Genomic DNA, 13,932 nt, shown 5'->3' on the forward strand with positions numbered 1-13,932 from the left:
ACCCCCTGTTTCCAGTCCTATTGGTTTATTCCCTCTCAATTCTTGAACGATTTAAGTGATAAACTGAGCACCAATTCATTGGTGATTGCATGGCCAGTTATCAATAACCACCACCTTGAATCCCAACCACAGATGGTAGTCTACACCCTACACTACCACTACCTTGAGTTTATTGAAACCCAAGGAAAGGGACCTACTAGGCAACATTCCTTGGCCCTCTCTTTTCTCTGAATCTGTCACTAGGTTGGGTCATGTGACCTCCCAAATGTATTTTGCTCAGGAATATTCGTGAGGTGTGTATTGTTATTAGTTGGTTGGAATGTAGATTTGTGACATCATGAGGGTGTTACTGTTGTAGTGCGAGGATGGTTGTGTGCCCCCCACACACACACAGTCCAAACCATCATCTCTCCCTGAATATGAATTCCTCTGTCTGTGTTCCACTATGTCACTCATTAACTGTGTGTGCGCATGTGCCTCGTGCGCTCAGTATGAGGCGAGGATGGTAGAAAATTCTGAGAATGCCCCGAGGGAAACCCATTGAGTTGTGTGACCCGGACGTGACACACTTTCTCTCTCTCTCTCTCTCTCCTTTCTTTCTTGCTATCACACTTCCTTTTTGCCTCTCAAATGTGCTTTATTTGCATGATATCTAAACTTGACACTCAACCGCAGTCATAAATGCATATCACAAAGGAATACAAATAAATGAATGCCCACATCTCTCTACTCTCACTGCTCTCCTTAGACCAGGGGTGTCACTCATTCCATGAATGGCCTAGTGTCTGAGGGTTTTTCGTTATTCCTTTCAATTAAGACCTAGACCTAAACCAGGTGAGGGGAGTTCTTTACTATTTAGTAACCTTAATTCATCAATTAATGTCAAGTGAGGAGCGAAAACTCGCAGACAGTCCACCCTCTATGGAATGAGTTTGACACGTGCCTTAGACTAGCTTCTCATCCTGTATAGGGTTGGAGATGATGATAAGGGATGGCTTGGATAGAGATATCTATCTCACTCCTCCTCCTACACTCAGCCTCCTCCTCCCCCATCCTCCATCTACAGTCACTCCTCCTCCTACACTCAGCCCCCTCCTCCCCCATCCTCCGCTACAGTCACTCCTCCTCCGCCTACAGTCACTCCTCCTCCGTCTACAGTCACTCCTCCTCCGTCTACAGTCACTCCTCCTCCGTCTACAGTCACTCCTCCTACACCCAGCCCCTCTCCTCCTCCGTCTAGTCACTCCTCATCCTACACTCAGTCCCCCTCCTCCTCCATCTACAGTCACCCTTCCTCCATCTACAGTCACCCTTCCTCCATCTACAGTCACTCCTCCTCCGTCTAGTCACTCCTCCTACACCCAGCCCCTCTCCTCCTCCGTCTAGTCACTCCTCATCCTACACTCAGTCCCCCTCCTCCTCCATCTACAGTCACCCTTCCTCCGTCTACAGTCACTCCTCCTCCTACACTCAGTCCCCCTCATCTCCCTCGTCCTCTATTTACAGTCACTCCTCCTCCTCCTACACTCAGTCCCCCTCCTCCTCCGTCTAGTCACTCCTCCTACACCCAGCCCCTCTCCTCCTGTCTAGTCACTCCTCATCCTACACTCAGTCCCCCTCCTCCTCCATCTACAGTCACCCTTCCTCCGTCTAGTCACTCCTCCTCCTACACTCAGTCCCCCTCCTCCGTCTAGTCACTCCTCCTCCTACACTCAGTCCCCCTCATCTCCCTCGTCCTCTATTTACAGTCACTCCTCCTCCTCCTACACTCAGTCCCCCTCCTCCTCCGTCTAGTCACTCCTCCTACACTCCGCCTCCTCCCGTCTACAGTCACTCCTGCTCCTACACTCAGTCCCCTTCCTCCCTTCCCACTCCCCTCCTCTGTCTAGTCACTCCTCCTCCTACACTCAGTCACCCTCCTCCCCCACCTACTCTTATTTTTACTCCCACTACATGACACAGATTGCCAATCTGTACGTAATTGAGATTTCCACAAAATCTATCAATTAGGACTGACCTCAATTATTCGACTTGTCGTTAGGCTGTTGGTCGACCAAGATTTTTTAGTTGAGCAGTAGCATATATACAGTACCAGTCAAAATTTGGACACACCTACTCATTCAAGGGTTTTCTTTATTTTGACTATTTTCTACATTGTGGAATAATAGTGAAGATCATCAAAACCATTAAATAACAACATATGGAATCATATAGTAACCATAAAATTGTTAAACAAATCAAAATATATTTTATATTTGAGATTCTTCAAAGTAACCACCCTTTGCCTTGATGACAGCTTTGCACACTCTTGGCATTCTCTCAACCAGCTTTTTGAGGTAGTCACCTGGAATGCATTTCATTTAACAGGTGCGCCTTGTTAATGTAACGGCGTTCGTCTGTTGAAGGAGAGTCGGACCAAAATGCAGCGTGGTGATTACTCATGTTCTTTAATGAAAAAAGATCGATACATGAAATAACTAAATAAATACAAAAACAAACGAAACGTGAAAGGCTGTAATTAGGTTATCTGGTGAACACTACACAGAGACAGGAACAATCACCCACAAAATACACAGTAAAACCCAGGCTACCTAAATATGGTTCCCAATCAGAGACAACGAGAATCACCTGACTCTGATTGAGAACCGCCTCAGGCAGCCAAGCCTATGCTAGACACACCCCTAATCAGCCACAATCCCAATGCCTACAAAAACCCCAATACGACAACACAATAAACCCATGTCACACCCTGGCCTGAACAAATAATTAAAGAAAACACAAAATACTAAGACCAAGGTGTGACAGTTAAAAAGTTAATTTGTGGAATTTCTTTCCTTAATACGTTTGAGCCAATCAGTTGTGTTGTGACAAGATAGTAGAGGTCGACCGATTAATCGGAATGGCCGATTTAATTAGGGCCGATTTCAAGTTTTCATAACAATCGGAAATCGGTATTTTTAGACACCGATTTAAAAAAAAAAATTTATTTTTTATTTTTTAACACCTTAACTGCTTTGTTCATGGGCAGGGCGACAGATTTTTACCTTGTCAGCTCGGGGATTCGTTTTTGCAACCTTTTGTTTACTAGTCCAACGCTCTAACCATCTACCTTACATTGTACTCCACGAGGAGCCTGCGTGGCAGGCTGACTACCTGTTACGCGACGGCAGCAAGAAGCCAAGGTAAGTTGCTAGTTCGCATTAAACGTATCTTATAAAAAACAATCAATCTTAACATAATCACTAGTTAACTACACATGGTTGATGATATTACTAGTTTATCTAGCGTGTCCAGCGTTGCATATAATCGATGCGGTGCCTGTCAATTTCTCATCGAATCACAGCCTACTTCGCCAAACGGGTGATGATTTAGTACTGTCGTTGCACCAAACCTAACCTATAAACATCAATACCTTTCTTTAAAATCAATACACAAGTGTGTACAATTGGATACCACGAAATTGGGGAGTAAAGGGGGTAAAAAAAATATTTTTTTTACTCCCCAATTTCATGGTATCCAATTGTTAGTAGCTACTATCTTGTCTCATCGCTACAACTCCCGTACAGGCTCGGGAGAGACTAAGGTCGAAGGTCACGCGTCCTCCGATACACAACCCAAGCCGCACTGCTTCTTAACACAGTGCGCATCCAGCCCTTAGCCACTGCGCCACCCGGGAGGCCCCAGTATATATTTTTAAACCTGCATATTTAGTTAATATTGCCTGCTAACATGAATTCTTATAATTAGGGAAATTGTGTCACTTCTCTTGCGTTCCGTGCAAGCAGTCAGGGTATATGCAGCAGTTTGGGCCACCTGGCTCGTTGCGAACTGTGTGAAGTCCATTTATTCCTAACAAAGACCGTAATTGATTTGCCAGAATTGTACATAATTATGACATAACATTGAAGGTTGTGCAATGTAACAGCAATATTGAGACTTTCGGATGCTATCCGTTAGATAAAATACGGAACGGGTCCGTATTTCACTGAAATAATAAACTTTTTGTTTTGTCGTTTTTTTGTTTCGATAGTTTCCGGATTCAACCATATTAATGACCAAAGGCTCATATTTCTGTGTGTTATTATGTTATAATTAAGTCTATGATTTGATATTTGATAAAGCAGTCTGACTGAGAGGTGGTAGGCAGCAGCAGGCTCATAAGCATTCATTCAAACAGCACTTTCATGCGTTTGCCAGCAGCTCTTCGCTGTGCTTCAAGCATTGAGCTGTTTATCACTTCAAGCCTATCAACTGCCAAGATTAGGCTGGTGTAACCGATGTGAAATGGCTAGCTAGTTAGCGGGGTGCGCGCTAATAGCGTTTCAATCGGTGACGTCACTCGCTCTGAGACTTGGAGTAGTTGTTCCCCTTGATCTGCAAGGGCCGCGGCTTTTGTGGAGCGATGGGTAACGCTGCTTCGAGGGTGGCTGTTGTCGACGTGTTTCTGGTTTGAGCCCAGGTAGGGGCGAGGAGAGGAACGGAAGCTATACTGTTACACTGGCAATACTAAAGTGCCTATAAGAACATCCAATAGTCAAAGGTATTTGAAATACAAATGGTATAGAGAGAAATACTCCTATAATTCCTATAATAACTACAACCTAAAACTTCTTACCTGGGAATATTGAAGACTCATGTGAAAAGTAACCACCAGCTTTCATATGTTCTCTAGTTCTGAGCAAGGAACTTAAACGTTAGCTTCTTTACATAGCACATATTGTACTTTTACGTTCTTCTCCAACACTTTGTTTATGCATTATTTAAACCAAATTGAACATGTTTCAGTATTTATTTGAGGCTAAATTGATTTTGATGTATTTTATTAAGTTAAAATAAGTGTTCATTCAGAATTGTTGTTATTGCCATTTATTATTTTATAATAAAAAAAATTAAAAAATTGGCTGATTTAATCGGTATCGGCTTTTTTGGTCCTCCAATAATCGGTATCGGTATCAGCATTGAAAAATCATAATTGGTCGACCTCTACAAGATAGGTGTGGTTTACGGAAGATAGCCCTATTTGGTAAAAGACAGATTCCATATTATGGCATGAACAACTCAAATAAGCAAAGAGAAGCATCAGTCCATCATTACTTTAAGACATGAAGGTCAGTCAATCCGGATAATTTCGAGAACTTTGAAAGTTTCTTCAAGTGCAGTCTCAAAAACCATCAAGCACTATGATGAAACTGGCTCTCATGAGGACCGCCACAGGAAAGGAAGACCCAGAGTTACCTCTGCAGAGGATTAAGTCATTAGAGTTACCAGTCTCAGAAATTGGAGCCCAAATAAATGCTTCACAGAGTTCAAGTAACACACATCTCAAAATCAACTGTTCAGAAGAGAATTGCTGTAAAGAAAGCAATACTAAAGGACACCAATAAGAAGAGAGCAATGGACTCTAGACAGGTGGAAATCTGTCTTTTGGTCTGATGAGTACAAATGTGATATTTTTGGTTCCAACCACCGTGTCTTTGTGAGATGCAGAGTAGGTGAACGGATGATCTCCGCATGTGTGGTTCCCACCGTGAAGCATGGAGGAGGAGGTGTGATGGTGTAGAGGTGCTTTGCTGGTGATACTGTCGATGATTTATTTAGAATTCAAGGCACACTTAACCAGCATGGTTTGCGCTTAGTGGGACTATCATTTGTTTTTCAACAGGACAATGACCCAACACACCTCCAGGCTGTGTAAGGGCTATTTGACCAAGAAGGAGAGTGATGGAGTGCTGCATCAGATGACCTGACCTCTACAATTACCTGACCTCAACCCAATTGAGATGGTTTGGGAGGAGTTGAGTCAAGGAAAAGCAACCAAAAAGTGCTCAGCATATGTGGGAACTCCTCCAAGACTGTTGGAAAATAATTCTAGGTGAAGCTGGTTGAGAATGCCAAGAGTATGCAAATCTGTCAAGGCAAAGGGTGACTACTTTGAAGAATCTCAAATATATTTGATTTGTTTAACACTTTTTTGTTTTCTACATAATTCCTTAAGTTATTTAATTTTAGTTTAGTTTTGATGTCTTCACTATTATTCTACAATGTAGAAAATAGTAAAAATAAAGAGAAACCGTTGAATGAGTAGGTGTGTCCAAACTTTTGACTGGTACTTTATATATAATATATAGTTTTATGGCACACGAGGCACCAATGTGTCGGAGGATACAGCATTCAACTGGGGACCGGGGTCAGCCCTTAGGCACCCAGCCAAACCCTCCCCTAACCTGGATAATGATGTGCCAATTGTGCGCTGTCCTATGGGACTCCGGGAATGAACCCGGATCTGTAGTAATGCCTCTAGCACTGCGATGCAGTGCCTTAGACTGCTGCGCCACTCGGGAGGCCCTATGGAATATTTTTATAACCCCCAGAAAACTGGACACATTAATGTTATTGTAACGTCCCATGAAACGTATCTAGAACATTTTAATATTGTATTTTCTGATAACATGGCAACCATGGTTTGGTGGAACATTGATGTAATATTCTCCCTCAGAAGATTCTGAGAACATTGTAACCACGTTCTAGAGAAGTTCGGCATGACACTAACTTTAACACAAACATGCTAAAAATGTTCTCAGAAGGTTTTTGCTAACATAGAACGTTCTCTTTACTAACAGAAAACGTGACACTCAAACATTACGGGTAACATTACCAAAACGTTCTCTCCCTAGAATTGTTAGCTGGGCTCTTCCCTCCTCACCCCCCTTTGTCTCCCTTACTGTTCCTTCTTCTGGCTGGAGGAAATTAAGATGATTTTTATCAGGCTTGTCAATCAGGTCAGACTTAAAAACACACTCCTGAGAGGCACATGATGTAGAGGTTAAGCCCCGGGCCAGACACAGTGTGTCGTCCAAAATGGTACCCTATTTCCTATATAGTGCACTATGTAGGGATTAGGGTGGCATTTGGGACATAGACACACTGTTCCTGCTCAGACCCAGACTGGCTGTAAGCGTCTATGGTATTCTTGACAATCCAGGTATACAAGGCTTCTGTGTGCAAGAGACCAATAGTGTAGTCGATTGATTGATGTGCCTTTCAGCAGTGCTGTTTGGTAAGCTATAGGTGGGCCTTTCAGTAGTGCTGTTTGGTAAGCTATAGGTGGGCCTTTCAGTAGTGCTGTTTGGTAAGCTATAGGTGGGCCTTTCAGTAGTGCTGTTTGGTAAGCTATAGGTGGGCCTTTCAGTAGTGCTGTTTGGTAAGCTATAGGTGGGCCTTTCAGTAGTGCTGTTTGGTAAGCTATAGGTGGGCCTTTCAGTAGTGCTGTTTGGTAAGCTATAGGTGGGCCTTTCAGTAGTGCTGTTTGGTAAGCTATAGGTGGGCCTTTCAGCACCATTTTTGTCAATCTTTAATCAAGTGTTAATGACCTACCTGTCTGCATGTGAATTATCCTACTCCACAGTTTGATTTCAGTGCAGAGCAGACAGAACATGTATACCATCATGTATACCAGTGTGCTACGTAACATTCAGCAGTATCATGTCTGAACGACAATTAAACACAGGCAATTTACTGCTCCTCCTCTCTCTCTCGCTCTCTCTCTCTCTCGCTCTCAAGAATGACAGCGTTGTCTAGCATTACAACATGTCTTGTTCTCACTATTGTCTTTTCATGGTGTCACAAAGGCTGTTTGTCTGATGACATTTATCTGCCAGTTGTAAAAGGGAAACATGCCATGTGCCCACACTGTGTGGAGAGACAGGGAAGCACACACACAGACGTACAGGTTGTAGACAGACAGACAGACAGACAGACAGACAGACAGACAGACAGACAGACAGACAGACAGACAGACAGACAGACAGACAGACAGACAGACAGACAGACAGACAGACAGACAGACAGACAGACAGACAGACAGACAGACAGACAGGTGCACAGACAGACAGACAGACAGACAGACAGACAGACAGACAGACAGACAGGACAGACAGACAGGTGACAGACAGACAGACAGACAGGTGCACAGACAGACATATGTGCTGTAGCAAGTGGTTCCTAAAGAGGAAATGAGAGTGAATACCAGCCAATGTATGACAGTTCTCCTGGTGGAAGGAATCTATAGTGGTTTAGATTGGGATTTGTCCTCTTTTTTTCTTTCTTTCTTTTACTGAGAATTTGTGGTTTGCTTCTCTCTCTGTCTCGCTCTCTGTCAGACTGGCCGGTTGTGTGAGTGACCTCTTGTAGCCATGACGACCCACGTGACCCTGGAGGATGCTCTGTCTAATGTGGATTTGTTGGAGGAGCTGCCCCTCCCTGACCAGCAGCCCTGCATCGAACCTCCACCTTCATCCATCATGTACCAGGTACACACACATACACATACACACCTGAGATTTCTAATTAATTGCAAGAGTATTAAACTCTCTCTCTTGTTCTCTCTAGGCTAACTTCGACACAAACTTTGAGGACAGGAATGCGTTTGTGACGGGGATAGCTCGCTATATCGAGCAGGCAACTGTCCACTCTAGCATGGTGAGGAAGCAACCTGGAGGGATTGGTTTGGAACTGGGATTGGAGTTGGGCCTCTGTGCTTTGTGGATACTTTAGTTTTTCACTGGGAACAGTTGGGGAATGGTTCTCAGATCCTTTTCATCATTATTCTCAACTCTTGGCTAACATACACACAAATTCACACATTCACACACCCACCACAAAAGAGCCTTGTGTTTGGGTGTTTTATTGTCATTTCTGCACTAAGGGTTTGGCCTTGTTAGCGGTTTCTGTTGACACGCACACACACATACATACACACTGAGGGATGAATCAGGCAGTCACTAGGCTAGACCTCTTCCTGAATGTAATGAATGGGGAGTGTGATTTGACTGACAGAAGAGGAAACTGTCTCTTAAATAAACTTTTAAATCAGGAAGTTCCATTCAGATAAATTATCTATTTTCCAACAAAGACCTGAGGTTACTCATTTGTCTAGAGAAGTGTATTTCACACTAGAGAATATTCACCGTAGTGAATGCAAGTGTGAGGAGATATTACACAGAAAGCATTTTTATAACAGACTATTTTAATAACAATTTTATGTTTGAAACATACTTGTGAAGATGAATCAAGAAAATATGCATATGTTTTGGTGCATCCATCATAGGATGGTCTGTGTTGTATGTCTAATGCGTATAACCCTGTTCTCTCTCACCAGAATGAGATGCTGGAGGAGGGCCATGAGTATGCTGTCATGCTCTACACCTGGAGAAGCTGCTCAAGAGCTATACCACAGGTAACGTTCTCTCTCGCTCTTTCTCTCTCTGTCACTGTCTCTCTCTCTCTTTATCTCTCTCTCTCCTCACTTTCACACAATCACAAGATAGTGAAAGCATAAACAAAGAAAAGGTACTCTGCAATAGGCTTGGGCGGTATCCCAAAGAGAATGCTAACGAGCGCGTTGCCAACGTTTTATACAGTCTCTGACATAAACTATTTGCAGATCAGATATCCCAGCTCATAAAAGTATACTAGTAACTAAAAAATGCTACTCAGTTTGCTGAACACACAAAACAAATATAAGACAGCAAGGCCCTTGATCCGGAAGGGGATTCTCTGCTGTTACCAAGCGATGCTTGATTTTGGAAGAAGCTAACCACTTAGCTACTGAATTAGCAAACTAAATGCACAACTACAGAGCATTTAGCATATTTTAGGCTGTTAACTTAATAGTTATAAGATTTCTAGCTGGCAAACATTTAGTTGTTAATTCCATACTATAGCTAGATTACCATGGCGTGTGCTGACTCAAAAGGCTCTGGTCTCTCGTCGTTGTGTGCTTGAAAACAAACACTACATGACAGGGGACTACCGGTAAGCTTCATCATGAAAAATGATGTGACAGGTGAAATGAAGAACACAACATATTGCACAAGTTGACTGCAGGTATTTACATAAAAAGTACTTCCAAATATTCAAATGTATTAACAAACTAAAAAGGTATTGCAAAACCATCCCGTGGCTATTTCCAAGTACTCTGGTATATGGTATCCTGCCCAAGCCTACTCTGCAATGAGAAGGGTAGAAGGGTGTTCTTTCAATAACCCTTGACTTCACCACACGTTCCTCAGCTGTCTTTTTCTCATTAGAACAGTTCAACCCTAAACATGCAAATTAGTCTATTTTTACCACGTCACTCACCACTCTACAACCACAGTCTACTTTACAGTTAACTGCTAAAATAAAGGAAACACTTAAAAATGCTAGGCATGTCATTATTTTGGACATGATTTTGGCTACCATAACTATGCCCCCCATAGGATGACAATGCCCCCATCCACAGGGCAGGAGTGGTCACTGAATGATTTGATGAGCATGAAAATGATGTAACCCACACACCATGTAAACCATACACCATGGCTATCTCAGTCACCAGATCTCAACCCAACTAAACACTTATGGGAAATTCTGGAGCCACGCCTGAGTCAGCGTTTTCCACCACCATCAACAAAACACCAAATTATGGAATTTCTGGTGGAAGAATGGTGTCACATCCCTCCAGTAGAGTTCCAGACACTTGTAGAATCTACATCAAGGTTGAAACTGTTCTGGCTCATGGTGCCCAATGCCCTATTAAGTCACTTCATGTTGGTGTTTCCTTTATTTTGGCAGTTACCTGTATATCAGCCAGAAAGGGAAGATGTTAATAGTATTGTAATGTATTAGAGCTGAATTTGTAGCCTCAGGGACACATAATTTGTTTGCTTCCCAAATAGCACCCTATTCATTATGTAGTGCACTACTCTTGACCAGGGTCCATAGAGGCCATTTGTGACACACAGGGTCCTTTTGTCATCCCCATAAATGTTAAGGTTAGGGGTAGAGCTGGGCGATATGGACAAAACTCCATATTGTGATAAATTGCCTGAATTGATGCAATAATGATAAATGGAACGAAAAGTTTAACATTAATGTGCACCAGTTGTAGCCATCAATTGTCCCATTGGGGCGGCAGGGTAGCCTAGTGGTTAGAGCATTGGACTAGTAACCGGAAGGTTGCAAGTTCAAATCCCTGAGCTGACTAGGTACAAATCTGTCGTTCTGCCCCTGAACAGGCAGTTAACCCACTGTTCCTAGGCCGTCATTGAAAATAAGAATTTGTTCTTAACTGACTTGCCTAGTTAAATAAAGGTAAAATTAACAATTGCCCATATTAGCAAATGTATTACATTTAAAAAATATATTTTAACAGGGTAGGCATATTGAGACTATTTTACAAATATTTTACAAATATATACATTTTACATAAATATACACATACAGTGAGGGAAAAAATTATTTGATTCCATGCTGATTTTGCACGTTTGCCCACTGACAAAGAAATTACCCGTCTGTAATTTTAATGGTAGGTTTATTTGAACAGTAAGAGACAGAATAACAACCAAAAACAGGTTTTCAGAAATGTTTGCTAATTTATAAAAAATAAAAAATAAACGGAAATTACATTTACATAAGTATTCAGACCCTTTACTCTGTTGAAGCACCTTTGGCAGTGATTATAGCCTTGAGTCTTCTTGGGTATGACGCTGCAACTTGGCACACCTGGATTTGGGGAGTTTCTCCCATTCTTCTCTGCAGATCTTCTCAAGCTCTGTCAGGTTGGATGAGGAGTGTTGCTGCACAGCTATTTTCAGGTCTCTCCAGAGATGTTCGATGGGGTTCAAGTCCAGGCTCTGGCTGGGGCAATCAAGGACATTCAGAAACTTGTCCCGAAGCCACTCCTGCGTTGTCTTGACTGTGTGCTTAGGGTTGTTGTACTGTTGGAAGGTGAACCTTCACCCCAGTCTGAGGTCCTGAGCGCTCTGGAGCAGGTTTTCATCAAGGATCTCGCTATACTTTTCTCCGTTCATCTTTCCCTTGATCTTGACTAGTCTCCCAGTTCCTGCCGCTGAAAAACATCCTCACAGCATGATGCTGTGGTACAGCATGATGTTGGTACCCTTCCCCTGATCTGTGCCTCAACACAATCCTGTCTCTGAGCTTTACAGACATTTCCTTCAAACTTATGGCTTGGTTTTTGCTCTGACATGCACTGTCAACTGTGGGACCTTATGTAGACAGGTGTGTGCCTTTCCAAATCATCTCCAATCAATTGAATTTACCGCAGTCAGAGACTAGCTAGAAGATAGCGAAGGAGTCAGGACACAGATAAGAGCAAAAAACACTGTATTTCCTCAATCCAAGAACGGAACAAAAATCCCGTTACAAAACAGGATTCGAACTCCAACACACAAAAGACAATCACGCACAAAACAGAAAGGGAAACCAGAGGGTTAAATAAGGAACATAATTATGAGATGGGAACCAGGTGTGTAAAACAGACAAAACAAAAGGAAAACTGAAACATGGATCGGTGGCAGCTAGAAAGCCGGTGACGTCGACCGCCGAACGCCGTCCGAACAAGGAGGGAACAACTTCGGTGGAAGTCGTGACAACCACAGGGGGACTCCAATCATGTCTCAAAGCAAAGAGTCTGAATACTTATGTAAATAAGGTATATCTTTTTTCAATTTTGTTAATAGATTTTTATTTTTTAAAATCTAAAAACCTGTTTTCGCATTGTCATTATCTGGTATTGTGTGTAGATGTAATATTTTTTATTTAATCCATTTTAGAATAAGGCTGTAATGTAACAAAATGTGGAAAAAGTCAAGGGGTCTGAATACTTTCCTGAAGGCACTGTACATACAGTCGTGGCCAAAAGTTTTGAGAATGACATTAATGTTAATTTCCACAAAGTTTGCTGCTTCAGTGTCTTTAGATATTTTTGTCAGATGTTACTATCAAATACTAAAGCATAATTACAAGCATTTCATACGCGTCAAAGGCTTTTATTGACAATTACATGAAGTTGATGCAAAGAGTCAATATTTGCAGTGTTGACCCTTCTTTTTCAAGACCTCTTCAATCCGCCCTGGCATGCTGTCAATTAACTTCTGGGCCACATCCTGACTGATGGCAGCCCATTCTTGCATAATCAATGCTTGGAGTTTGTCAGAATTTGTGTTTCTGTTTGTCCACCAACCTCTTGAGGATTGACCACACGTTCTCAATGGGATTAAGGTCTGGGGAGTTTCCTGGCCATGGACCCAAAATATCGATGTTTTGTTCCCCGAGCCACTTAGTTATCACTTTTGTCTTATGGCAAGGTGCTCCTTCATGCTGGAAAAGGCATTGTTCATCACCAAACTGTCCCTGGATGGTTGGGAGAAGTTGCTCTCGGAAGGTGTGTTAGTACCATTCTTTATTCATGGCTGTGTTCTTAGGCAAAATTGTGAGTGAGCCCACTCCCTTGGCTGAGATGCAACCCCACACATGAATGGTCTCAGGATGCTTTACTGTTGGCATGACACAGGACAGATGGTAGCGCTCACCTTGTCTTCTCCGGACAAGCTTTTTTCTGGATGCCCCAAACAATCGGAAAGGGGATTCATCAGAGAAAATGACTTTACCCCAGTCCTCAGCAGTCCAATCCCTGTACCTTTTGCAGAATATCAGTCTGTCCCTGATGTTTTTCCTGAAGAGAAGTGGCTTCTTTGCTGCTCTTCTTGACACCAGGCCATCCTCCAAAGGTCTTTGCCTCACTGTGCGTACAGATGCACTCGCACCTGCCTGCTGCCATTCCTGAACATGCCTGCTGTCATTCGAGGTGGTGCCTCGATCCCGCAGCTGAATCAACTTTAGGAGACAGACCTGGCGCTTGCTGGACTTTCTTGGGCGCCATTCACAACAATTGAACCGCTCTCCTTGAAGTTCTTGATGATCTGAAAATGGTTGATTTAGGTGTAATCTTACTGGCAGCAATATACACTGCTCAAAAAAATAAAGGGAACACTTAAACAACACAATGTAACTCCAAGTCAATCACACTTCTGTGAAATCGAACTGTCCACTTAGGAAGCAACACTGATTGACAATAAATTTCACACGCTG

The 13,932-nt window shown here is 42.7% G+C and overlaps 1 protein-coding gene across 1 annotated transcript in view; it reads left to right on the top strand.

Annotated features, from left to right (window-relative positions):
• Positions 1-13,932, top strand: part of LOC112220558 (cytoplasmic FMR1-interacting protein 2) — a 43,325-nt gene that overhangs the window by 7,210 nt on the left and 22,183 nt on the right. The window contains exons 2-4 of the mRNA XM_042303309.1: positions 8,160-8,309; positions 8,389-8,478; positions 9,158-9,235. Coding sequence (XP_042159243.1) covers positions 8,193-8,309; positions 8,389-8,478; positions 9,158-9,235 — 285 coding nt within the window. The 5' untranslated portion in view covers positions 8,160-8,192. The remainder of the gene's footprint in view (positions 1-8,159; positions 8,310-8,388; positions 8,479-9,157; positions 9,236-13,932) is intronic.

Source organism: Oncorhynchus tshawytscha, linkage group LG21, assembly GCF_018296145.1.
Source record: "Oncorhynchus tshawytscha isolate Ot180627B linkage group LG21, Otsh_v2.0, whole genome shotgun sequence".
Taxonomy (NCBI): domain Eukaryota; kingdom Metazoa; phylum Chordata; class Actinopteri; order Salmoniformes; family Salmonidae; genus Oncorhynchus; species Oncorhynchus tshawytscha.